Source organism: Cetorhinus maximus, chromosome 7 (genome assembly GCF_964194155.1).
Source record: "Cetorhinus maximus chromosome 7, sCetMax3.hap1.1, whole genome shotgun sequence".
Classification (NCBI taxonomy): domain Eukaryota; kingdom Metazoa; phylum Chordata; class Chondrichthyes; order Lamniformes; family Cetorhinidae; genus Cetorhinus; species Cetorhinus maximus.
Window position 1 is genome coordinate 3608919 of NC_135885.1, and position 25468 is coordinate 3634386.

The 25468-nt window shown below is 45.6% G+C and overlaps 1 protein-coding gene across 2 annotated transcripts in view; it reads left to right on the forward strand.

Moving 5' to 3' along the window:
- LOC144682534 (E3 ubiquitin ligase RNF121) overlaps positions 1–25468 on the forward strand; it is a 59156-nt gene that overhangs the window by 810 nt on the left and 32878 nt on the right. For both annotated transcript variants that reach the window (XM_078544953.1, XM_078544954.1), the window contains exons 2-3: positions 22400–22437; positions 24827–24968. In XM_078544953.1, the coding sequence (XP_078401079.1) occupies positions 22400–22437; positions 24827–24968 (180 nt within the window). The remainder of the gene's footprint in view (positions 1–22399; positions 22438–24826; positions 24969–25468) is intronic.

The following is a 25468-nucleotide window of genomic DNA, read 5'->3' on the forward strand; positions in this document are numbered from 1 at the left end:
CTCCCCAGAATCTGTGGAACAGTCTTCCCCAGAGAGCGGTGGAGGCTGGTTCACACAATCACAGAATTGTTACATTGCAGAAAGAGGCCATTCAGCCCATTGTGCCTGCATCTGGTCTCTGAATGAGCAATTCATTTTCTGCCATGCCCTACTCCATACCCCTGCACATTCTTCCATTTCAGATAATCCAATTCCCTCTTAAATGCTTCGATTGAACCTGCCTCCATCACACACTCAGGCAGTGCATTCCAGATCTTAACCACACGTTGCATATTAATGTTTTTCCTCATGTCTCCATCGTTTCGTTTGCCAGTTACTTTAAATCTGTGCGCTCTGGTTCTCGATCCTTTCATGAGTGGGAACGATTTCTCCCTATCTATTCCATCCCGACACCTCATGATTTTGAATACCTCTATCAAATCTCCTCTCAACTTTCTCTTCCCCAAGCAGATCAGTCCCAACTTCTCCAATCCATCTTCATAACTGGTTCCTGGAATGAGGAACTTCATTCTCGTGAAACTTTTCTGTACTCTCTTCAATGCATTCACATTCTTCCTAAAGTGTGGCGCCCAGAACTGAGCGCAATATTACAGCTGAGATTGAACTCGTGCCATTTACAAGTTCAACATAACCTCCTTGCTCTTGTAACCCAACAACTGTAACTTTCCTTTGACCAGAGGGACCCTCTCCACCCCTCCCCCAACCCCTTTCAATCTCAATAACATGAATTCACAGTGACCAGGGCAGAAAGCTGTGGAATGTCATTACTCACAACCTTTGCAGGGCTAGGGGCAAAAGGCAGGGCACTGGGACTAGATGAGTTGTGCTCTCAGAGGGCCAGCACAGACACAATGGGCCAAATGGCCTCCTCCTGGTCTGTAACCATTCTGTGATTCTAAAACTACTGTCTGTCTCCCTCCTTCACTAACAGGGACAGAGTAGAGAAGCTGGGACTGTGTTTGAGTTAGAAGGGGTGGGGTGGGGGCCGAGGGACTTCCCATCCAAGACAAAGAGGAGGTGAAATATTTTCGCTCAGAGAATCATGAGTCTGTGGAACTCACTTCCCTAGAGGGTGGTGGAGACTGGGTTATTGATTGTTTTTAAGGCGGAGATAGATTCTTGACTAATAAGGGAGTCAAAGGGTATCGGAGGGGCGGGGTGTGGGGTGAAGAAGTGAAGTTGCAGCCACAATCGGATCAGACATGATCTTGTTGAATAGTGGAGCTGGCTCGAGGGGCTGAATGGCCTGCTGCTGATTCATCTGTTTGTTTGGGAAATGGTGGTATGGTGGCTGTGTCACTGGATTAGTAATCCAGAGGCCCAGGCTAATGCTGTGGGGACACGGGTTCAATCCCCATCACGGCAGCTGGTGGAATTGAAAGCTAGGATCAGTAATGGTGATCATGACAACTACCATTGATTGTTGTAAAAACCCATCTGGTTCACTAATATCCTTTAAGGAAGGAAATCTGCCGTCCTTACCCGGTCTGGTCTACATGTGACTCCAGACCCACAGCAATGTGGCTCTTAACTGCCCCTCTGAAACGGCCGAGCAAGCCACTCAGTTCAAGGGCAACTAGGGATGGGCAGCAAATGCTGGCCTCGCCAGTGATGTCCACATCCCATCGAAGATTAAAGGGAAAAAAAGACAGATTTTCAATCGACAACAGTTGTGGGGGACAGTCAGGAAAGTAGAGTTAAGGCCATAATTAGTTCAGCCATGACCTTATTGAGTGGTGGATCAGGCTCAATGGGCTGAATGGCCTAATTCTCTTTCTTATGATCCTCTGGAAGTTGAGAAGAGTTTTGTGAGTGTTGTTCAAAGCCATGAGAAACCTGGACAGAATAGATAGGGAGAAACTGTTCCCATTGGCAGAAGGATCAAGAACTAGAGGGCACTGATTTAATGTAATTGGCAAAGGAAGCAATGGAGACATGAGAAAAAACATTTTCACGCAGTGAGCGGTTATCATCTAAGATAATGTGAAATAGGAGCGGAGGAGTAGGCTATTTGGCCCATTGAGCCTGCTCTGCCATTCAATAAGATCATGGTTGACCTGGTTGTGGCCTAATCCACTTTCGTACCTGTCCCCGATAAGCCTTGACTCTCTTGTTGATCAAAAATCTGTCTAACTCAAGCTTGAATATGTTCAATGACCCGGCCTCCACTCCTTGCTGGGGGAGAGAATCCCAAAGACAAACGACCCAAGAATCCCAAAGTCTTCTATAGCACATAAATAGTGAAAGGGTGGTAAAAGGAGTTGTTGGGCCGATTAGGGACCAAAAAGGGGATTTGCACCTGGAAGCAGGGGGCATGGCTGAGATGTTAAATGAATACTTTGCATCTGTCTTTACCAAGGAAGCAGATGTTACCCAGGCCTTGGTGACAGAGGAGGAAACTCCGTCACTAGAAGGGTTCAAAATTCGTAAGGAGGTGGTACTGGACAAACTGTTGATACTTAAGGTTGATAAGGCACTGGGATTGGATGAGATGCATCCAAGGATATTGAAGGAAGTGAGTAGAAATTGCAGGGGCACCGGCCATAATCTTTCAGTCTTCCCTAGACTCGGGTGTGGTGCCAGAGGACTGGAGAATTGCAAACATTACGCCCTTGTTCACAAAAGGTTGTAAGGATAAGCCCAGCAATTACAGACCAGTCAGTTTAGCTTCGGTGGTGGGGAATCATCTAGAAACAATTATTCAGGATAAAATTAATAGCCAGATTGAAAAATATGGGTTGATAAGGAAAAGCCAGCATGGATTTCGAAAGGGAAAATCGTGTTTAACTAACTTGCTGGAGTTTTTTTGAAGAGGTAACAGAAAAGGTTGATGAGTGTAATGCTGTTGATGGGTGTACATGGACCTCCAAAAGGCGTTCGATACAGTGCCGCACAACAGACTTGAGAAAAGTTATAGCTCATGGAATAAAAGGGACAGTAGCAACGTGGATACAAAATCAGCTGAGTAATAGGAAACAGCGAGTAATGGTTAATGGATATTTTTCAGGCTGCAGGAAAGTTTGTAGTGGAGTTCCCCAGGGGTCAGTATTGGGATCCTTGCTTTTCCTGATATATATTAATGATCTAGATCTTGGTGTGCAGGGGATAATTTCAAAATTTGCGGATGATACAAAACTTGGAAGCATTGTAAACTGAGGGGAGGACAGTGTAGAACTTCAAAACGACATAAACAGGTTGGTGGAGTGGGCTGATAGGTGACAGATGAAGCTCAATGCAGAGAAGTATGAGGTGATTAATTTTGGTAGGAAGAGCATGGAGAGATGATATAAAATAAGGGGTACAACTCTAAAAGATGCGCAGGGGCAGAGGGACCTGGGTGTATATATGCACAAGCCATTAAATGTGGAAGGACAGGTGGAGAGGGCAAATAGTAAAGCATTCAGTATTCTGGGCTTTATTAATAGGGGCATAGAATACAAGAGCAAGGAGGTAATGCTGAACCTGTATAGGACACTCATTAGACCTCAGCTGGAGTATTGTGTACAGTTCTGGGCCCCACACTTTTTAAGAAGGATGTGAATGCATTGGAGAGAGTGCAAAAGAGGTTTGCAAGAATGGTTCCAGGGATGAGACACCAGTTATGAAGATAGATTGGAGAAGTTAGGACTGTTCTCCTTGGAGAGGAGAAGGCTGAGAGGAGATTTTGATAGAGGTGTTCAAAATCATGAGGGTGCTGGACAGAGTAGACAGGGGGAAACTGTTCCTCCTCATAAAAGTATCGAGAATGAGAGAGCACAGAATAAAAGTGATTTGCAAAAGAAGCAAATCTGATGTGAGTTCGGGTCTGGCATGCATTGCTTGGAAGTGTGGTGGAGGCAGGTTCAATCGAGGCATCCAATAGGAAATTAGATGATTATTTGAATAGAAACAATGTGCAGGGTTATGGGGAAAAGGCAGGAAAATGGCACTGAGTCATAATGCTCATTAAGAGAGCTGGTGCAGACATGATGGGCTGAATGGTCTCCTGCACCATAACAGTTCTGTGATTCTGACCCTCTGAGAGAAATTCCTGCTCATATCAGTCTTCAATGGAAGACCTCTTATTTTGAAACTCTGCCCCCTAGTTCCAGATTCCCCCATGAGAAGAAACATCCTCTCAGCATCCACCCTGTCAAGCCCCCTCTGAATCTTATATGTTTCAATAAGATCACTTCTCATTCTTCATCTGGAATGTACTGCCTGAGAGTGTGGTGGAGGCAGTTCAATCATGGCTTTCAAGAAGGAATTGGGTCTTTATCTGAAGGGAAGAAGTTTGTAAGGTTATAGGGGAAAGGCAGGGGAGTGGGACTAGCTGAGTCCTTGCAGGGAGCAGGCACTTAATGGGTTTAATGGCCTCCTGAGCCATAACCACTCAATGGTTCGCATCCGTTTTTAATTCATTATGCTCCCAATTCCCTTAATTCAGTTGCCCTCCAGGATACCATGTCAAAGAATTTTTGGATGCTGCATCGACTGCACTTTACCCCCAACCACTGTATCTTCAGCTTTTGAAAGTACTCTTCTGATTGACAAATTCTATCTTCTGATGTTTTCTGGTAGCTATAAGCAGCTTTGAGTGTAACTATTCTATGTTGGAGTTTTTGGAAAGATTTTTAATTTTCAATGTTTGTTGCTGTCTAATTCAGAAATGTTTGTGTCAGAGGTAGGAAGGGAAAAGAATTTGCAAATGCCAGAAAGCATCTTATAATGACAAAACACTTGATGCGCAGCTGCCCATCAGCATCAATAAAGAGGAGAGACAATTAACACTTGTCTTGTGAACCGCTTCAGCAGAATTATGTGCAGTTACTGGTTTAACAGAAAGAAAATCCACTGAGACTCACCCTCAAACCAAGTTTAGCAGAGGTTCTGAGTACCTGGAATACTGTGTACAGTTCTGGTCTCCTTCCCTGGGGAAGGAAATGCTTGCTTTGGAGTGAGTGTGACAATTTTTACTAGTTTGAGATGGTTTACCTACGAGGAGGAATTGAGTAGACCGAATTCCCGAGAACTGCGGAGAATGAGAGGTGATATAATTTGAAACATGTAAAATTATTGAGGGGTTTGACAAAGTAGATGAAACGTTTCCTGTGGTTGGGGAGTCTAGAACTAGGGATCACAGTCTTAGAATAAGGGATTGGCCATTCAGGACTGAGATGGGAAATTTCTTCACTCAGAGAGTTGTCAATCTTTGGAATTCTCTACCCCAGAGAGCTGTGGATGCTCAGTTGTTGAGTATATTTAGGACAGAGATCAATAGATTTTTGGATACTAAGGGAATTAGGGGATATGGGGACAGGGTGGGAGAGTGGAGTTGAGGCAGAAGATCAAGCTCAAGGGGCTGAATGGCCTACTCCTGTACCTATTTCTTATTGGTTTGACAAAGAACAGGCGTTTTCAGTCAATAAAGTGTAGTCACTGTTATGCAGGAAAATGCTGGTGCTGATATGCACACAGCAAGATCCCACAACAGAGATGGGCAGGGCCTAGGTTTAACATTCACCTGGAAGATTATTAACACTTCTTCAGCGCATTGCAGAGTCATCCTGAATTTTGTACTTGTGTGCCTAGAGTAAAACCCGAACATGGGGCCAACTCTTTTCAAAGTGAGTGTTACTAATGAGCCAAGGCTGACATCTCCCCTGACTGAATTGTCAGCTTGCTATAGCCTACCTGAGGAAGAGCAGGAGAACTTCCCCCAATATTTGCACCAATGTTTCTCCCTCAACCAAACCATCAAAAAGGCAAATTAACTGATCATTCATTTTATATCTGTCTGTGGGATCTTGTGCACAAATTGGCACAAGTGTTTTCCTGTAAAAGTGACTATACTTCAAAAGGTACTGCATTTTGAAATGCTCTTGGCTGTCCTGCAGATGTGATGGGTGCAATGTTTTCCCTTGCCCAGGGCCTGAGCATTAGTGGAAGGTACAGTTCAGAATGGCAGTGTACCCCTTTCTATTTATAACCTCCGATACTTTGCATTTGTGCTGCTATTTTTCCTGAGGTGAATTCTGCCTCACCCTGTCCTATCTCTCCTCCAACCCCACAATCCTCCAGGATCTTTACACTCCCCAATCCTAACCCCTCTCTCACCCCCACCTTTCATCACTCCACCATCAGAGGCCACACCTTCAGGTACTGAGACCTTAAGCTCTGGAATTCCCTCCCTCACCCCCTCTGCCTCACTATGCCTCTGTGTTCCTTTAAGACAATCCTTAAAACCTATCTCTTTGACCAAGCATTTGGATAGTTCTTTCAAACAGGTGATTACGATGGGCTGAATAGCTGCCTTCTTTACTCTAATGCTGTATAAAGTTTATGGGGCCACAGGGTGGCTCAACGGTTTTACTTGTTCACATGCGCAAGGATTCAAATCCAGTCTAAACTGATAGTATGAGAGTCTGGTACAAGTCAGGAGTGTGATGGAATACTCCCCACTTGCCTGGGTGAGTACAGCTCCAACAACACCCAAGAAGCTTGACACCCTCCAAGACAAAGCAGCCGCTTGATTGGCACCACATCCACAAACATTCACTCCCTCCACCACCAATGCACAGTAGTAGCAGTGTGTACCATCTACAAGATGCACTGTAGGAATTCACCAAGGCTCCTTAGACAGCACTTTCCAAACCCACGACCACTACTATCTAGTAGGACAAGGGCAGCAGATGGAGGGGAACTTCCAGGTGGTGGTGTTCTCATCTAAATCACTCACCATCCTGACTTGGAAATATATCGCCGTTCCTTCAATGTCGCTGGGTCAAAATCCTGGAACTCCCTCCCTAACAGCACTGTGGGTGTACCTACACCACAGGGACTGCAGCGGTTCAAGAAGGCAGCTCGCCACCACCACCTCAAGGGCAACTAGTGATGGGCAATAAATGTCAGCCAGCCATCAAAGCCCACATCCCCTGAATGAATTAAAAAAAAGTTCATAGTGTATGTGGCCCTACATAAACCATAGGCACATGTGAAATGTAAATACTGTTAGAGACTGGTGGAAAAGTTAGAAGGCGTGTTCGACACTGGGAGTGCTTTGTGCTGATTGTGTTCCGCTCACCAACACCAACACCTCTCACCCATACACATTAGCAACAGTTAAGTCATGTGCAGGCGTGTGTCTGTATTTAGTGACTTGCTCACTGGGTAATTACCATTAAACTCTGAACTTACTTTACATTAATGTGACTTTTTTTGTATTTTCAAGGGAACAGACTGACCATGTTAGTAGTTTAGATTGCTAAAACAGTGATTAACAGGGTGTGGAATGTCCTTTCTGTGCAGTTTATTGGATATAGCACCTAGTTAAATCTTGTTGGACATCAATTCATCCTCCTCCTGCTAACTGCCATCACTGTGTTCAGTTGCTGAGACTGCCTCATTACATCTGATGTATAGTGAGAAAATTTGTCAGAAACAGTAGTTGTGTGAATGGGCTAGTAATCCAGATGCCTGGACCAATGATCTGGAGACATGTGTTCAAATCCCACTGTGACAGCTGGAGGAATTTAAATTCAGTTAATAAATAAATCTGGAATAAAGTTAGTTTCATGCTCACCCATTACTGAGACTATCAGGTAATCTGGTCCACTAATGTCCTTTCGAGAAGGAAATCTGCCGCCCTTACCCAGTCTGGCCGACATGTGACTCCAGACCCATAGCAATGTGGTTAACTTTTACCTGCCCTCTGAAATGGCCGAGCAAGCCACTCAGTTGGCAAGAAGGTGGCTCAGCAACTTGTTCAAGGGCAATTAGGGGTGGGCAAAAATGCTGGCCTTGCCAGTGATGCCCACATCCCATGAACAAATATTTTTTAAAAAATCAACAAAGTGGTGTGTGATATTTTTATAACTGCATCTGGAAATGCCCATCATTACAATTGGGTCATAGATTTTTGCCATTCTGGTCTAAGGTTGTATCTGGTGAGGCCATTTGTAGCTGGGCATTCATCACTGATGTTTGGAGTCGTTTGAGGTGATGAAGTATATGGTCACAATGTTGGAAGTTTGTTTTTTTTCTGAACCAAAGGGTTTCTGTTATTCACACTTGGTTGGAACACTGATGTCATGGGACACCACCCTAGCTTCAGGCAAGTTGCTAATCCAATTAAGTCTTCGGCAAGTAGTAAATTGTCAAGCTCACAATTTTCCAAGTCACTGTTGCCTCTAAGTCAGAAGGTTGTAGATTCCAGCTGCTACACAGGGTTAAGATCAGTGTAGTACTGAGGGAGCCCTGCATTCTCACAGGATCTTACAAGCCGAATTAATGTTTGTCACCACCTAGGAATGACCCTTGAGTGCCTGACCTGCCAGTTTAAAGTGTGGGTTGGATTCTGGAATGGCCATTCCTGTGCTGTACTTAGAGAGTTGGATTTTGTCTCACTATGTCTGGGATTCAGTGGGAAAACTCTCAGCTGGTTGGAGTCATACCTAGCACAAAGGAAGATAGTTGTGGTTGTTGGTCAATTGTCTCAGCTGCAGGACATCAATGCAGGAGTTCCTCCGTGTAGTGTCCTAGGCTCAACCTTCTTCAGCTGCTTCATCAATGACCTTCCTTCCATCATAAGGCCAGAAGTGGGGATGTTTGGCACAATATTCAGCATTTTGGGCACAATGTTCAGCACCATTTGTAACTCCTCAGACACTGAAGCAGTCCATGTCCAAATGCGGCAAGACCTGGACAATATCCAAAATAAAAACAGAAAATGTTGGAAAAACTCAGGTCTGACAGCATCTGTTGGGAGAGAAACAGAGTTAACGTTTCGAGTCTGCACGATGACTTCAGAGACAATATCCAGGCTTGGGCTGACAAGTGGCAAGTAACATTTGTGCCACACAAATGCCAGGCAATGCTCATTTCCAACAAGAGAGAATCCAACCATCACCCCTTGATGTTCAGTGGCATTACCATCACTGAATTCCCCCACTATCAACATTCTCAGGGTTACCATTGACCAGAAACTGAACTGGACTAGCTATATAAATACTGTGGCTACAAGAGCAGGTCAGAGGCTAAGAATCCTGCGGTGAGTAACTCACTTCCTGACTCCCCAAAGCCTGTCCCCCATTTACAAGGCACAAAACAGGAGTGTGATGGAATACTCCCCACTTGCCTGGATGAGTGCAGCTCCAACAACACTCAAGAAGCTCAACACCGTCCAGGTCAAAGCAACCCACTTGATTGGCACCCCATCCATAAACATTCACTCCCTTCATCACCGACGCACAGTAGCAGCAGTGTGTGTACCATCTACAAGATGCACTGCAGGAATTCACCAAAGCTCCTTAGACAGCACCTTCCAAACCCACGACCGCTGCCACCTAGAAAGACAAGGGCAGCAGACACATGGGAACACCACCACCTGCAAGTTCCCCACCATCCTGACTTGGAAATATATCTACATTCCTTCACTGTCGCTGGGTCAAAATCCTGGAATCCCCCCCTCCCTAACAGCACTGTGGGTGTATCTATACCTTAATAATGGACAATAAATGCTGGCCTAACCAGCGACACCCACATCCTGTGAAAGAATGCATAATACATGTCTAGTCCATGGTTAAAGGCAAAATATTGTGGATGCTGGAAATCTTGAAACAAAAACAAAAATTGCTGGAAAAACTCAGCAGGTCTGATAGCATCTGTGGAGAGAAAGACAGAGTTAACGTTTCGAGTCCGTACAACTCTTCAGAACTAAAGAGAAACAGAAATGTGGTGAAATATATACTGTTTAAGGAGGGGTGGGACAGGTGAAGCTGGATAGAAGGTGGAGGCAAAGGAGAGATTGCAAAAGATACCATAAACAAAACGTCGAAGGGGTGTTGATGGTGGTGATACTGGCTAAAGGAGGTGCTAATGGTGACATTAAGAGTAGAAAGTAGGATGAGCAAGTGACTGATGGCCCTAGTGGGGGTGGGGGGAGGGGATGGTGAAAAAAGGTGGTGATTAAACAATGAATGGAAATAAAGTTTAAAAATAATAATAGAAATAGGTGGGGGGAAAATTTTTTTTAAATAAATATTGAGAAAAGGAGTGAGGATGGAGGAGAGAGTTCATGATCTGAAGTTGTTGAACTCAATATTCAGTCTGGAAGGCTGTAAAGTGCCTAATCGGAAGATGAGGTGCTGCTCCTCCAGTTTGCGTTGAGCTTCACTGGAACATTGCAGCAGGCCAAGGACAGACATGTGGGTAAGAGAGCAGGGTGGAGTGTTGAAATGGCAAGTGACAGGAAGGTCTGGGTCATGCTTGCGGACAGACCGAAGGTGTTCCGCAAAGCAGTCACCCAGTCTGCGTTTGGTGTCTCCAATGTAGAGGAAACCGCATTGGGAGCAACGAATGCAGTAGATCAAATTGAGGGATGTGCAAGTGAAATGCTGCTTCACTTGAAAGTAGTGTTTGGGCCCTTGGACGGTGAGGAGGGGGGATGTATGGGGCAGGTGTTGCACCTTCTGCAATTGCATGGGAAGGTGCCGTCGAAGGGGGTTGAGGTGGAGGGAGTGATGGAGGAGTGGACAAGGGTGTCCCGGAGGGAACGGCCCCTACGGAATGCCGCCGGGGGGGGGGGTGAAGGGAAGATGTGTTTGGTGGTGGCATCATGCTGGAGTTGGCGGAAATGGCGGAGGATGATCCTTTGAATGCGGAGGCTGGTGGGGTGAAAAGTGAGGACAAGGGGGACCCTATCATGGTTCTGAGAGGGAGAGGAAGGTGTGAGGGCAGAGGCTTGGGAGATGGCTCGGACACAGTTGAGGGCCCTGTCAACCACTGTAGGTGGGAAACCTCGGTTAAGGAAGAAGGAAGGCATGTCAGAAGCACTGTTTTGGAAAGTGGCATCATCGGAACAGATGCGACGGAGGCGAAGGAACTGAGAATGGGATGGAGTCCTTACAGGAAGCAGGGTGTGAAAGAGTTGTAGTCGAGGTAGTTGTGGGAGTCAGTGAGCTTGTAATGAATATTGGTGGACAGTTTATCACCAGAAATTGAGACAGAGGTCAAGGAAGGGAAGTGTCAGTGATGGACCATGTGAAAGTGATGGAGGGGTAGAAATTGGAAGCAAAATTAATAAATTTTTCCAGGTAAGCCAAACTGGCTAAATGTGTCATTACATGGAAAGCCTATTGGAAGTGCAGTCCCTTTGCAGTCGTCCACGATACCGTAGTTCGAGCATGTCGATCCGTTTGACCCCATTTCAGATAACTGGCCTCAGTACGTTTAATGCCTAGCGTTCCTTTTTACTGCTAACGACATCGCGGGGGAGGAGAAGAAGAGGGCGATTCTTTGTCCTCAGGCGGGAGCAAAACGTACAGCCTGATCCACAGCTTCACGTCACCTAGCGTCCCAGACTCGAAGACTTTCGATGAATTAATAAAACTTGTACCGAGCCACCTGAGACCAAAGCTGTCAGTTACTGTGCAGAACTTCAAGTTCAGTTCAAGGAATAGGCTTCCAGAGGAGGCAATGTGGCCCTTTTAAAGGCATCAACTGAGCATTGCAAATTCGGAACGTCCATTAGTGACATGTTGAGAGACTGGCTGATATGCGGGATTGGAAATGATGCTACCCAAAGGTGTTTATTAGCCGAACCTGGTCTAGACTTCAATAAGAGATTAAAATTAGCTAACGTGATGGAGAGTGCTGTTAGAAATTACAAAGCTATAAAAGAGACATAAAACGGAGCCGTCCATCTGGTCGATTGGGACAATCCGGCAACCAAAGGGGCGAAAACTTTGGACCCCACGGAAAGGCGGGAAATGCTCTCTAGCTTCAGACCAATGAAAAACAATGGTACTGCAATGAAAACTCTCAAAATGAATGAGAGAAATACATCCAGCCCTCCAGTGTGCAAGCAACAACTCAAACAAGTGGAGTGCTTTTTCAGCCACCGCTATGGCCACATAATGCAGCACTGCAGAGAAAGGCTAAAACAACACTATAAAGGCAGAGGGAAAAATCGTGCGATATACCTCATGGAAGAGTCAGAAGAAATAGAATCAGACATCCATTCGTTATATAACCTCAAAGTGGGTAGGACCAAGTCAATCCAAGTAGCCATAATGATCAACGGACAACCTATTAAGATGGAAGTTGATATGGGAGTGCTGATGTCTGTCATTGGAGAGCATACATTTAGATATTTGAGTAAAGGAACCCATCCTTTGAAGTTTGAAGGTTCAGACACAAAGCTGAGGACATACATGGGTGAAGAAATAAGACTGAAGACTAAGGGTTATGTCAAGTCTCAGTGACGTATGGAAATCAATCTGAAAGGTTGCCCTTGTTAGTGGCAGCTGGAGAGGGCCACAGCTTAATAGGCCGCAACTGGCCCAAAGATTAAATTGAAATGGGGTGAAATTTTTCAAATTACAACAAAAAGCTTACAGGAATTGTTGTAAAAGTATGCTTCCATTTTCAACGATGAGTTAGGAAGGATTCGAGGGCTACAGGCCAGGATCCATATAGACACAAACGCAACCCCCAGATTTATAAGAACCAGACCTGTCTGTTATGCTCTACGGGACAGAGTTGAAACCGAACTGGACAGACTGGAAAAATTGGGCATCCGATAACCAGTGCAATTTTCTGAGTGGGTAGCACCTGTCATACCTGTACTGAAGCCGTAGTGGTATTGTTGCTGGACGAGTAATCCAGAGACCCAGTGTAATACCCTGGGGACCAGGGTTCAAATCCCACCACAACCGATGGTGGAATTTGGATTTAATAAAAAGCGGGAATTTAAAGTCTAATGACGACCATGGACCCATTGTCGATTGTTGTAAAAACCCATCTGGTTCACTAATGTCCTCTGGGGAATGAAGTCTGTCGTCTTTACCTGGTCTGGCCTACTCATGACTCCATACTCAGCAATGTGGTTGACTCTTAAACAGCCTCTGAAATGGCCCAGCAAGCCACTCAATTGTAACAAACTGTGACAAAGTCTCAAAAAAGGAATGAAACAGGACGTACCACCCAGCATCAACCTAGGTACTGGAAATGACAACGGCAATCTCAGCCCTGTCGACGCTGCAAAGTCCTCCTTACTAACATCTGGGGGCTAGTGCCAAAATTGGGGGAACTGTCACACAGACTAGCCAAGCAACAGCCTGACATAGTCATCTTCACGGAATTATACCTTACAGATAATGTTCCAGACAACACCATCACCATCTCTGGGTATGTCCTGTCCCACTGGCAGGACAAACCCAGCAGAGGTGGCAGCACAGTGGTATACAGTCAGGAGGGATTTGCCCTAGGAGTCCTCAGCATTGACTCAGGACCCCATAAAGCCTCATGGCATCAAGTCAAGCATGGGCAAGGAAACTCCCTGCTGATTACCACATACCGCCCTCTCCCAGCTGATGAATCAGTGCTCCTCCAAATTGAACACCACTTGGAGGAAGCACTGAGGGTGGCAAGGGCGCAGAATGTACTCTAGGTGGGGGACTTCAATGTCCGTCGTCACTATTACCAAGGGTGACTCGGTAGCACCACTACTGACCGAGCTGGCCGAGTCCTAAAGGACATAGCTGCTAGACTGGGTCAGCGGTAGGTGGCGAGGGAACCAACGAGGGAAAACATACTTGACCTCATCCTCGCCACTCTGCCTGCTGCAGATGCATCTGTCAATGACAGTATTGGTAGGTATGAACACCGCACAGACGTTGTGGATTCAAAGTCCCGCCTTCACATTGAGGATATCCTCCATTATGTTGTATGGCACTACTTCCATGCTAAATGGGATAGATTTCGAATAGATCTAGCAAGTCAAGTCTGGGCATCCATGAATCACTGTGAGCCATCAGCAGCAGAATTTTACTCAAACACAATCTGTAACCTCGTGGCCTGACATATCCCCCACTCCACCATTACCATCAAGCCAGGGGATCAACCCTGGTTCAGGAAGAGTGCAGGAGGGCATGCCAGGAGCAGCACCAGGCATACCTAAAAATGAGTTGTCAACCTGGTGAAGCTATAACACAGGACTACTTGCTTGCCAAACAGCATAAGCAGCAACTGATAAACACAGCTAAGCGACCCCACAACCAATGGATCACTTCTAAGCTCTGCAGTCCTGCCACATCCAACGGTGAATGGTGGTGGACAACTAAACAGCTCACTGGAGGAGTAGGCTCCACAAATATCCCCATCCTTAATGATGGAGGAGCCCAGCACATCAGTGTAAAAGATAAGACTGAAGCATTTGCTACAATCTTCAGCCAGAAGTGCCGAGTATATGACCCATCTCCGCCTCCTCCAGAGGTCCCCAGCATCACAGATGCCAGTCTTCAGCCAATTCGATTCACTCCATGTGATATCAAGAAACAGCTGAAGGCACTGGATTCTGCAAAGGCTGTGGGTCCTGACAATATTCCAGCAATAGGACTGAAGACTTGTGCTCCAGAACTTGCCATGCCCCTAGCCAAGTTGTTCCAGTACAGCTACAACACTGGCATCTACTTGGCTATGTGGAAAATTGCCCAGGTATGTCCTGTATACAAAATGCAGGACAAATCCAACCCGACCAATTACCATCCCCATCAATCTACTCTCGACCGTCAGCAAAGTGATGGAAGGGGTCAACAACCTTGCTATCAAGCGGCACTTGCTTAGCAATAACCTGCTCACTGAAGCCCAGTTTGGGTTCCGCCAAGGTGATTCAACTCCTGACCTCATTACTTAACCTTGGTTTCAACATGGACAAACGAGCTGAACTCCTGAGGTGAGAGTGACTGCCCTTGACATCATGACAGCATTTGACTGAGTGTGGCATCAAGGAGCCCTAGCAAAGCTGGAGTCAATGGGAATCAGGGGAGCAACACTGTGGTTGGAGTCATGCCTAGCACAAAGGAAGATGGTTGTGGTTGTTGGAGGACAGTCTTCTCAGCTCCAGGACATCAACGCAGGAGTTCCTCAGAGTCGTGTCCTAGCCAACCATCTTCAGCTGCTTCATCAATGACCTTCCTTCCACCATAATGTCAGAAGTGGGGATGTTCGCTGATGATTGCACAATGTTCACCATTCGCGACGACTCAGATACTGAAGCAGTCCATGTCCAAATGCAACAAGACCTAGACAGTATCCATGCTTGGGCTGACAAGTGGCAAGTAACATTCGACCCACACAAATGTCAGGCAATGACCATCTCCAACAAGAGAGAATCCAACCATCGCCCTTTTGATGTTCAATGGCATTACCATCACTAAATCCTCCGCTATCCACATCCTCTGGGCTACCATTGACCAGAAACTGAACTGGACTAGCCATATGAATATTGTGGCTACAAAAGTAGGTCAGAGGCTAAGAATTGTGTGACAAGTAACTCACCTCAACACGTGCCTGGATGAGTGCAGCTCCAACAACACTGAAGACGCTTTACACTGTCCAGGACAAAGCAACCCGCTTGATTGACAAACATCCAGAAACATTCACTCCCCCCACCACCGACGCACAGTAGCAGCAGTGTGTACTATCTACAAGATGCCCTGAAGGAATTTGTCAAGGCTCCTGAGACAGCACCTTCCAAACCCATGACCACTACCATCTAGAAGGACAAGGGCAACAGATAGGTGGGAACACCGCCACCTGCAAGTTCCCCTCCAAGTCACTCACCATCCTGACTTGGAAATATATCGCCGTTCCTTCACTGTCGCTGGGTCGAAACCCTGGAACTCCCTCCCTAACAGCACTGTGGGTGTTCCTACACCACATGGACTGCAGCGGTTCAAGAAGGCAGCTCACCACGACCTTGTCAAGGGCAACTATGGGTGGGCAATAAATTCTGGCCCAGCCAGCAAAGCCCACACCCCGTTAATGAATAAAAAAAAAAGCCGGACCAAAGTGTGAGTTTATGTGGTGACTATAAGCTAACTGTCAATAAGGTGGCCAAACCTGATAGATACCCGATGCCCAAGATTGTGGAATCGTTTTCAAAGTTGGCAGGGGGCACCACATACATGAACCATGCCTACCAGCAGGTAGAGTTGGAAGAGGACTCTAGGGAATTTGTCACCATTAATACGCACCATGGATTGTATCAATACACACGCCTACCCTTCGGGGTCTCCTTGGTGTGTGCTATTTTCTGAAGAACGATGGAAAACCTGCTCCAAGGATTACCCCATGTTATCGTTTACTTGGATGACATATCGGTCAAGGGACTGACCAATGATGAACACTTAGCAAATCTCGAAGAGGTGCTCAAACATTTCGCACAGGCGGGGGTACGTTTAAAACGAGAGAAGTGTCTGTTCCAAGCTGAGGTAGCTTTACTTGGGCCACAAGGTTGATGCACAGGGCCTGCATCCTGTGGAAGAAAAAGCCCAGGCCATTTGCGAGGCAACTGCCCCGGGAAATACCACAGAGCTTAAGGCCGCCTTAGGCATGGTAAACTACTACGGCCAATGCCTCCCAAACCTCTCGACTGTGCTGGCCCCATTTTTGGCCAGTTTAAGAAGAACCAGAAATGGAGTTGGCAAGCCCATGAATACACTTTTGTTCACTGTTCGGGAACTCAAATCGCACAGGCCGACGCACTGAGCCACCTTCCCCTGGCAGCTAATAACGGGGAGGTTCCGATTCCCCAGGAACTGGTCTTAGTGCTAAATTTTCTGGATTCCTCCCTTGTTCAGACCTGACAAATCCGGGACCCACAACGGTCTAATGTCCAGGAGCAGGTCTTGAATGGTTGGTCAGGTGGATCCAAATCTGAGGAGATGAAGCTCTTTTCTGATCGTAAATATGAACCCTCCTGCCAGGATGACATCTTACTCCGGGGAGCAAGGGTTATCGTGTCCCCGAGGACATGAAGGCCGTTATTAGCCGAACTACATAGCACTCACCAGGACATTAGCAGAATGAAGATGCTCACACGCAGCTTTTTGTGGTGGCCAGGCATGGGTTTGGATAAAGAAACCCTGGTCAAAAGCTGCCCTCAATGCCAGCAGATGCAAAAGCTCCCCCCCGCCCCCCTTAGCCCCATTGCACCCAGGGGAATGGCAGCCATAGATGCACCTCCACGTCGATTACGTGAGGCTCTTCTTGGGCACAATGTTCCTTTTACTGATTGACTCCCACTTCAAATTGATCGATGTCTGTGAAGTCCGGTTGCCCACGTCAGCTGCCACCATAGATTGTTTGCGGCAGAGTTTTGCAGTGTATGGGTCGCCGGAGATCCTTGTGTCCAACAACGGGACAGCTTTTATCAGCAGGAAGTTCCACGGTTCACGATCCTTAACGGCATTACCCACATCAAAAGCTCACCCTACCACCCAGCATCGAACGGCATGGCTGAGCGGGCATCCAAACCTTTAATCCGGGATGAAAAAGATGGAAGAGGATTCCGTCGGCATGAGATTGTCCTGGTTCTTGTTCGCATACCGGACCACGTCACACACAACAAGGGGCATTGCCCCTGCAGAACTACTAATGAAGAGACGTTTCCACACCCGCTGACCCTTATCCAGCCGAATTTAGAGGGGAGGGTGGAGAAAAGCCAAAAGGCACAGAAAACCAGGTATGATGGTTATGGTCGCAAAAGAACTTTCGTGGTGGGAGATGCGGTCCTCGTGAAGAACTTTGGAGATGGACCAAACAGGCTGTCAGGCGAGGTGAGTGCAGGACCTGGACCTCACTCCTATAATGTATTGGTAAACGGCCGAATAATTAGACGACACATGGATCATCTCCGCAAAAGAACGCCAGTCCCACAAGAAGAAATGCGGCCTTCATCTACGCCTGAGTTTGTGCTGCCTGTAGAGGGCAGGTCACACTGGTGGGGCCTGTGGGACCCGAGGGGGTCAGGGAGACAAACCTGCCAGTTTTCACTGAGGAACCTAGTGGGCAACTGTCCCTGAAAAGGCGGTCTCGGGAAAACCAGCCGAGGTTGTTGAACTGAGACGCTCAACACATCCGAGAAAGCCTCCTGAGAGACTTGACCTGTCGATAATTATTGTGTAAATAGTTAATGTGTTTTAGCTTGTTAGCTGTACTTTTAAATAAAGGGGGAGGGATGTGGTAAAGTGAGGTTAGCCTGTCCCTTTAAGAGAATGCAAGTGTACTGATCATGTGACAGCACTGACGAATCACTGTACAGCGCGGGCAACTGGGAACTGTAAGTCTAGTTCTGGAGTTTTCTGAGTGAGCACGTATGATCTGGTGCTTTGCCCATGTCTCAATAAACCATCAATGTTTATTCTTACATCAGTCTCTCCCCATTATTGATTGCAAGCAGCAATTGAGGAGAACATAGAAAGGCGTGCAGTTAGAGTTTGATTGGCCAATGAACTCATTTACCCAAGACATAAAATAGGCCATTTGGCCCATCGTGTCTGCACCGGCTATCTGAACAACTCACCTAGTACCATTCCCTTTCCTTCTCCCTGTAACCCTGTATATACTTACATTTCAGATAACAGTCTAATTCCCTTTTGAATGCTTCAGTTGAACCTGCCTCACCACACTCTCAGGCAGTGCATTCCAAACCCCATCCACTCGCTGTGTGAAAAAGTTCCTCCTTATATCACTGTTGCATCTTGTACTTATGACATTAATTTGTGCCCTCTCGGTTTCGATCCTTTCATGAGTGGAAACAGTTTCTCTTCATCTACCCTGTCCAGATCTCACATGACCTCCTCTCAACATTCTTTTCTCTAAGACTTCTCCAATCCATCTTCATAATTGAAGTTCCTCACCCCAGGAATCACTTTGTGAATATTCTGCAATCACTCCAATGCCTTTATATTCTTCCTAAAGTGTGGCACCCAGAACTGGACATTTTTCTCTAGCTGGTGCCAGAATAATGACCTATACAAGTTCAACATATCCTCCTTGCTCTTGTACTCTATGCCCCTATTAATAAAGCCCAGGATACTCTGTACTGCTGAAGAACTGAGTTGTGTCCATGAGTCAATGTTGGAGTGCGGGCTCGGGAACCCAGAGGAAAGTAGTCTTGGGAGACTAGACTAGGAACCTTGGTAGGTGAGCAGTAGCTGAGGTGGCCTGAGTCAGAGCAACTTTTGGAGGGAATTCAGAGGCTAGATCTTTGAAGGTGGAGACTGGAAACCCCTCATAAGGGAGATTGTGTAACAGTGGATACTGACGTCTGCGTGGGCTGCTGAGAATTCCGTGGGATCTGTCTTGGTCACGTCTGCCGTTCGTTGTGCAGTGTAGTGTGTTTGACCACAGTTTGCCTGTCAATTCATGAACTTCATGTTAATTCGGAATGTTGTATAAGATAGATATTGTAAATTGTTTTACTTTTCTGACTTTTTATCGTACAAGTTTATTTTGTTTGTTCAAAAACCGTGGAATCTTGTGGCTTTACTCTCTTAGTAAGTACCTGGGATCTCAAGCTTGTCTAAACAAAAAAGTTACTGATCTCTAACCAGATAATACCAGAAGTTTAGGGGTCTGATCCAGGATCTTAACAGTGGTATAATCACTGTTGCTATGTAAGCAGAGATGGCAGCCGTGTTGATTACAGTAAGATCCCGCAAGCAGAAACTAGATAAATGACTGCTTCGCCTGTTTGTGGTGTGGCTTGAGGGCAGAATATTGGCCAGGATTCTTGCAGAACTCTCCCCCTGTTCTAATAATGTTGTGGCATCTGCAGAACAGTTTTGCCTCTGATGGTGCAGCACCCCTTTTGTACTGCAGTGGAAAGCCAGCCGAGATGATGTACTCGGAGTGGGACTACAGAGGAAAGATGACAGAGACAAACTGAGGCAAAGTGCAAGTTAGACAAGAAAAATTCTCAACTCTTTCCAGGGGGCTGGGGTCAAAACCCTGGAACTCCCCCCCCTAACAGCACTGTGGGTGCACCTACACCACAAGGACTGCAGTGGTTCAAGAAGGTGGTTCACCACCACCTTCTCAAGGGTAACTAGGGATGGGCAATAATTACTGGCCCAGCCAGCGATGCCCACATCCCATGAATGAATAAAAAATAATTTGAAAATGGCACTGGTTTGCAACAAACATTTACATTACACGCAGCCTGATTAGTGTGTTTATTTTTCCTGATTGGTCGTGCCTGAACCTGATATTCATTGTACATTGTACATTGTCCTTGGTTTCAAGTTTTATTTGAAGGTTTTTTTTACTTGGGATTAAAGTACAGGAGATATGGATGTGAGATTTCCATGTCAGTCTTGAATACTGGTAGCGCACTCAACTCTGAGTCAGGGAGTCGTGTGTTCAAGTCCCACTCCAAAGACTTGAGCACAAAAATATAGGTTGCCACTCCAATGCAGTGTCGAGGCAATGCTGCACCATCAAAGGTGCTATCTTGTGGGTGAGACATTAAATCGAGGACCTGTCTGCCTTGCCAGGTGGATGTGAACAATCCCATGGCGTTATTTTGAAGAGCAGGGGCATTCTCCTCAGTGTCTTGGGTCAATATTTATCCCTCAAACAACACCAATAAAAACATTATCTGGTCATTATCATGTTACTATTTGGACCTCGTGTGCAAATTGCCAACCACGTTTCCTACATTACAACAGTGACTGCACTTCAGAAGTATTTCCAAGGGGAATGCTGCACTATCAGAAGTACTATCTTTGGCTGTAAAGAGCTTTGGGAGGGTCTGAAATTGTGAAAGATGCTATAGGATTACAAGTCTATATAACTTTGTCCTCTTTAATTGCTAAATGCAATGATGGATTGAGAGTATTTTAAGATGTGAGCACCAGACTAAAGGAATTTGTATCACGTCATGTCACTCAGGACATCCAATTTAATCACTTTATCGTGGCTGCGTCAAGATCCATGAACTCCCTACCTAACATCAATATAAAAGAAAAGGATTTGCATTTCTATAATACCTTTCATCACCTCAGGATATTCCAAAGTGTTTTACAGTCAGTGAAGTGAATTCACTGTCATATTATAGGAAATGTTGTGGGGAGCTTCACCACACGAACTGCAGTGGCTTAAGAAGGTGGCCCACCGACTCCATCACAAGGCATGAACAGTAAATGCAGACCTTGCCAGTGACGCCCACATCCCCAGAGTGAATAAAGAACTCGCTTTTAAAAGTGTAGGAACTTTTATGTAGACAGATGTGACAGCCATGTTGTACACAGGAAGATGCCACAGCTTAATAACTGGTTTGGTAGTGTTGATTGAGAGGCTGAACATTGACTGGGCCACTTAAACAAGAGTTATACAAAACCTCCCTAATCTTTGATTAGAGGCAGGGGATCGTTACTGTCCTACTGGGGCCTCGGTCTAATGCTTCACCCGTCAGGTAGCATCTCTGACAGTGCTGCAGTGCCCCAGTAAGCACTGAGGTACTTAGGTCTTTAAAGCAGAGGGTTGAACCCTAAGGCTCCAGATTCTGGGGTAAGATTCCAAGTGAGACAAGGTGATTTTTTTTTCCCTCCCTGGGGACTGATCACTTTGGCAAAAAAGGGACTGGTACTTCACTAGAACATTTGCTGATTGTCACTGGTGGGTGTAAGTAGTGGCAATGAATTGCAAATGCTGCCCAGATTATTATCTGAATGGCTATAAATTGAGAGAGGGGAATGTGCAATGAGACCTGGGTGTCCTTGTACACCAGTCACTGAAGGTAAGCATGCAGGTGCACCAGGCAGTAAAGAAGGCAAAATGGTATGTTGGCCTTCATAGCCAGAGGATTCGAGTACAGGAACAGGGATGTCTTGCTGCAATTGTACAGGGCCTTGGTGAGACCACACCTGGAATATTGTGTGCAGTTTTGGTCTCCTTATCTGAGGAAGGATGTTCTTGCTATGGAGGGAGCGCAACGAAGGTTTACCCGACTGATTCCTGGGATGGCGGTACTGACTTATGAGGAGAGATTGAGTCGATTAGGATTATATTCGCTGGAGTTCAGAAGGATGAGGGGGGATCTCATAGAAACCTATAAAATTCTAACAGGAATAGACAGGGTAGATGCAGGAAGGATGTTCCCGATGGTGGGGGAGTCCAGAACCAGGGGTCACAGTCTGAGGATATGGGGTAGACCATTTAGGACTGAGATGAGGAGAAATTTCTTCACCCAGAGAGTGGTGAGCCTGTGGAATTCGTTACCACAGAAAGTAGTTGAGACCAAAACATTGTATGTTTTCAAGAAGGAGTTAGATATAGCTCTTGGGACGAAAGGGATCAAAGGATATGGGGAGAAAGTGGGAGCAGGCTATTGAATTGGATGATCAGCCATGATCATAATAAATGACGGAGCAGGCTCGAAGGGCCGAATGGCCTACTCCTGCTCCTAGTTTCTATGTTTCTATTGCAGCCTGTTGGTTCATTCTGTCAGCATCCTGTACCACTGTACTTAATGCAACCAGTCTCATACCCAAAACTGAAGCTATTTCTGAGCAAATATACAGTTTAACCCAACCAAGTCATTGTCACTAATATCTTTTCCCATCACTTTCAGATTGACCTGACAGGCCTGTCACCAGAGGAAAGATGGAGGTGAGCCATGTGCAGTAAAACAGGAGATAGAGGCACTGGAGAGGGTGCAAAGAAGATCCACAAGGATGATACCAGAACTGAGAGGTTATAACTATCAGGAAAGACTGAACATGCTCTAGAAGAAAGAAGGCCGAGGGGTGATCTGGTAGAGGACTTTGAGATTATGAAGGGCTTTGATTGGATATAGATAGATAAAATATTTTCACTTCTCAAGAAGCTCAAAGCTATAAAATAGTCACTAATAAATTCACTAAGGGTTTCCTTCTGAAGGCCAGGGTACAGTTCCACAGATACCAATGGCACTCTACAAGCTCTCAGACAAAGGATCATCCTTTGTGAGTTAACGTGGAAGTGTGGGTAGACTTCTTATTTGGGAGTACAGTGGCAAAGTGGTAATGCTACTGGACTAGTAATCAAGAGACCTGGATTAATTATCCACAGATGTGAGTTCAAATCCCACCATGACAATGGGGAATTTAATTTCAGTTAATTAAACCTGGAATAAATGTCGTCTATTGGTAATGGTGACCATGAAACTACCAGATTGTCATCTTTTTAAAAAAAAAATTAGGTTCCCTGCTGCCCTTTAGGGAAGGAAATCTGCCATCCTTGCCTGGCCTGGTCTACATGTGACCCTCGACCCTCCGCACTGTGGTTACCTCTTAAATGCCCTCTGAAATGACAGAGCAAGCTGCTCAGTTGCGTTTCAATAAGGTGAAACACGACCACCTTCTCAAGGGCAATTTGGGATGGGTCATAAATGTTGTTCTAGCCAGTGACGCCTTTATCCTGTGAATACAAAAAAAATTACGGTAAATCTGCATTTTAGAGAGTAGCTTGCTTTTTAAAAAAAAATTAGGTGATTCCTGCCTACGGGGGGCATCCTTCATCTTTGGGGCCCTGGACAGTGAATATTGTCAGCCTATGTGACACTGAGAGGGCATTGTGTCCTGGCACAGTGTTGGGCTTGCTCCACATTCGCACACAATGCCCGATGAGAAACACTGGACCAGGAACAAGACCCCATGCTAGCCTAGGGCTGCTGCCTCAGTGTGCTCCCCCTGGCTAACACCAGCAAACTCAGTGCAGCCTGCAGAGGGCCCTTGAGACCTACAGGGCTATGTGGAGCAGTGGTCCTGCATTATTTAACCCACTCAGCCTTAATGTAGTTAACGTTGTAATATGTTATGGAGTCTACCTTATTGTTTAAAGGGAACTGATCTGAAGCCTTTGTTCAGATATAAATAAAATGTCATGGCAATTGGTTGCCAATGAAATACGCTTACCATAGTAAACATGACAGTTTTCGAAAGTGAGAGAGTTGCCATGGCAACCATACACAGGTTTTAGAAATTCTGTACTCAGACTAGGGAAGACTAAATGCTTCTTGAAGTGACTTAAATTGATACTTTAAAAAATTTTTGATGCAATTTAAACATTTTTTTAACAGTGTTGTTGTTCAAATCGATTTTCAGGACATGAAGATTATCTTGAGGTCCATTTGTCCAAGGGATGGTACCCCTGGTCTCTGGGCTTCTGTCCATTTAACACATTTGTTCCAAAATTTATCCCTCAACCAGCTTCACTAAAGCAGCTAACTTAGCCATTTATTTCAATGCTGTTGTGGGATCTTCCTGTGTGAAAATGGGCGGCTGTGTTTTTTACATTGTATCAAACCTTGCTTGCATTACATAGGTGCAATTTTGATCGCCATATTATGAAAAGGATATAGTTACACTGGAGAGGGTGCAGAGGATTTGCAAGAATGCTACCAGTATTGTAAGGTTTTACCTGTTGGAAAAGGATGAACAGGCTGGATTTCTTTTCACTTGAATAGAGAAGGCTGCAGGGGAAGGATAATCTATTGGAGGTTTTTTAAAATAATGAAAGATTTTGATAGAATAGACACAGTGTTCCCACATGCCAGAAGAACAAAGCTAGAAGCAATTAATACATGTTCGTCATCATTAAATCAAATGAAGAAACTTCTTTACCCAGAGAGTGGTGAGAATGTGGAACTCGCTACTGTAGGGAGTGGTTGAGGCAAATAATATAGATACGTTTAAGGGAAAACTGGACAAACATCTATCTGATGGAGAAGGGAACAGAGGGTTATGCTGATATAGCTGGATGAGGGGTTAGGAAGAGGCTTGAGTGGAGCATAAATGCGGCATGGACAGTTTGGGCCAAATGGCCAGTCTATTTACTGTATATCTTATGTAACTGCAACAATGATGATACTTCAGAAAAAAGTACTTCATTGGCTATGGAGTGCTTTGGGATGACCCAAGATCATGAAAAAGAAGTACTTGCATTTATACAACACCATTCAGATCTTGGCACTCCCCCAATGGTCCCTTCCTATTTACCACGCCTTGCTTGATTTCAGGGTGGAACATGCACGGATGCATGCCAAACACCGTGGGCACGAGGCGATGCACGCAGAGATGGTCCTCATTCTCATTGTTACCTTGGTGGTTGCACAGATTCTTCTGGTGCAGTGGAAGCAGAGACACGCCAAGTCCTACAATGTAAGGGTGTATTTATTTCATGCATGGTAATGGTTGTGTTAGTGAACAAATAATTCAGAAAATGAGAGTTCAAATCCCAGCATAGTCTGAGAACTTGAATTTGTTTTTTTATCCTGAGGGGGCCTAGAATGCAAAGGGGTGGAAGCTAGACTTCAGTTGTATGAAGCTCTGGTTAGACCCCATCTAGACTAACTGTGTTCAATTCTGGGCACCGCACCTCAGGAAGGATATATTGCCCATGAAGGGGATGCATTGCAAATTCAGCAGAATAATACCACAATAGCAGGGTTAAATTATGAGGACAGGTTACACAGTCTAGGTTTGCATTTCCTTGAGTTTAGAAGATTATGGGATGATCTAACTGAGATCTTTAAGATGATTAAAGGATTTGATAGGTTAGATAGAGAGAAACTATCCTCTGCGTAAGGGTATTACTGGATGTAGAACTAAGACGGGTAGATGGAATTAAGGTACAGATTGTTAACAGTTTCCATGCTGGT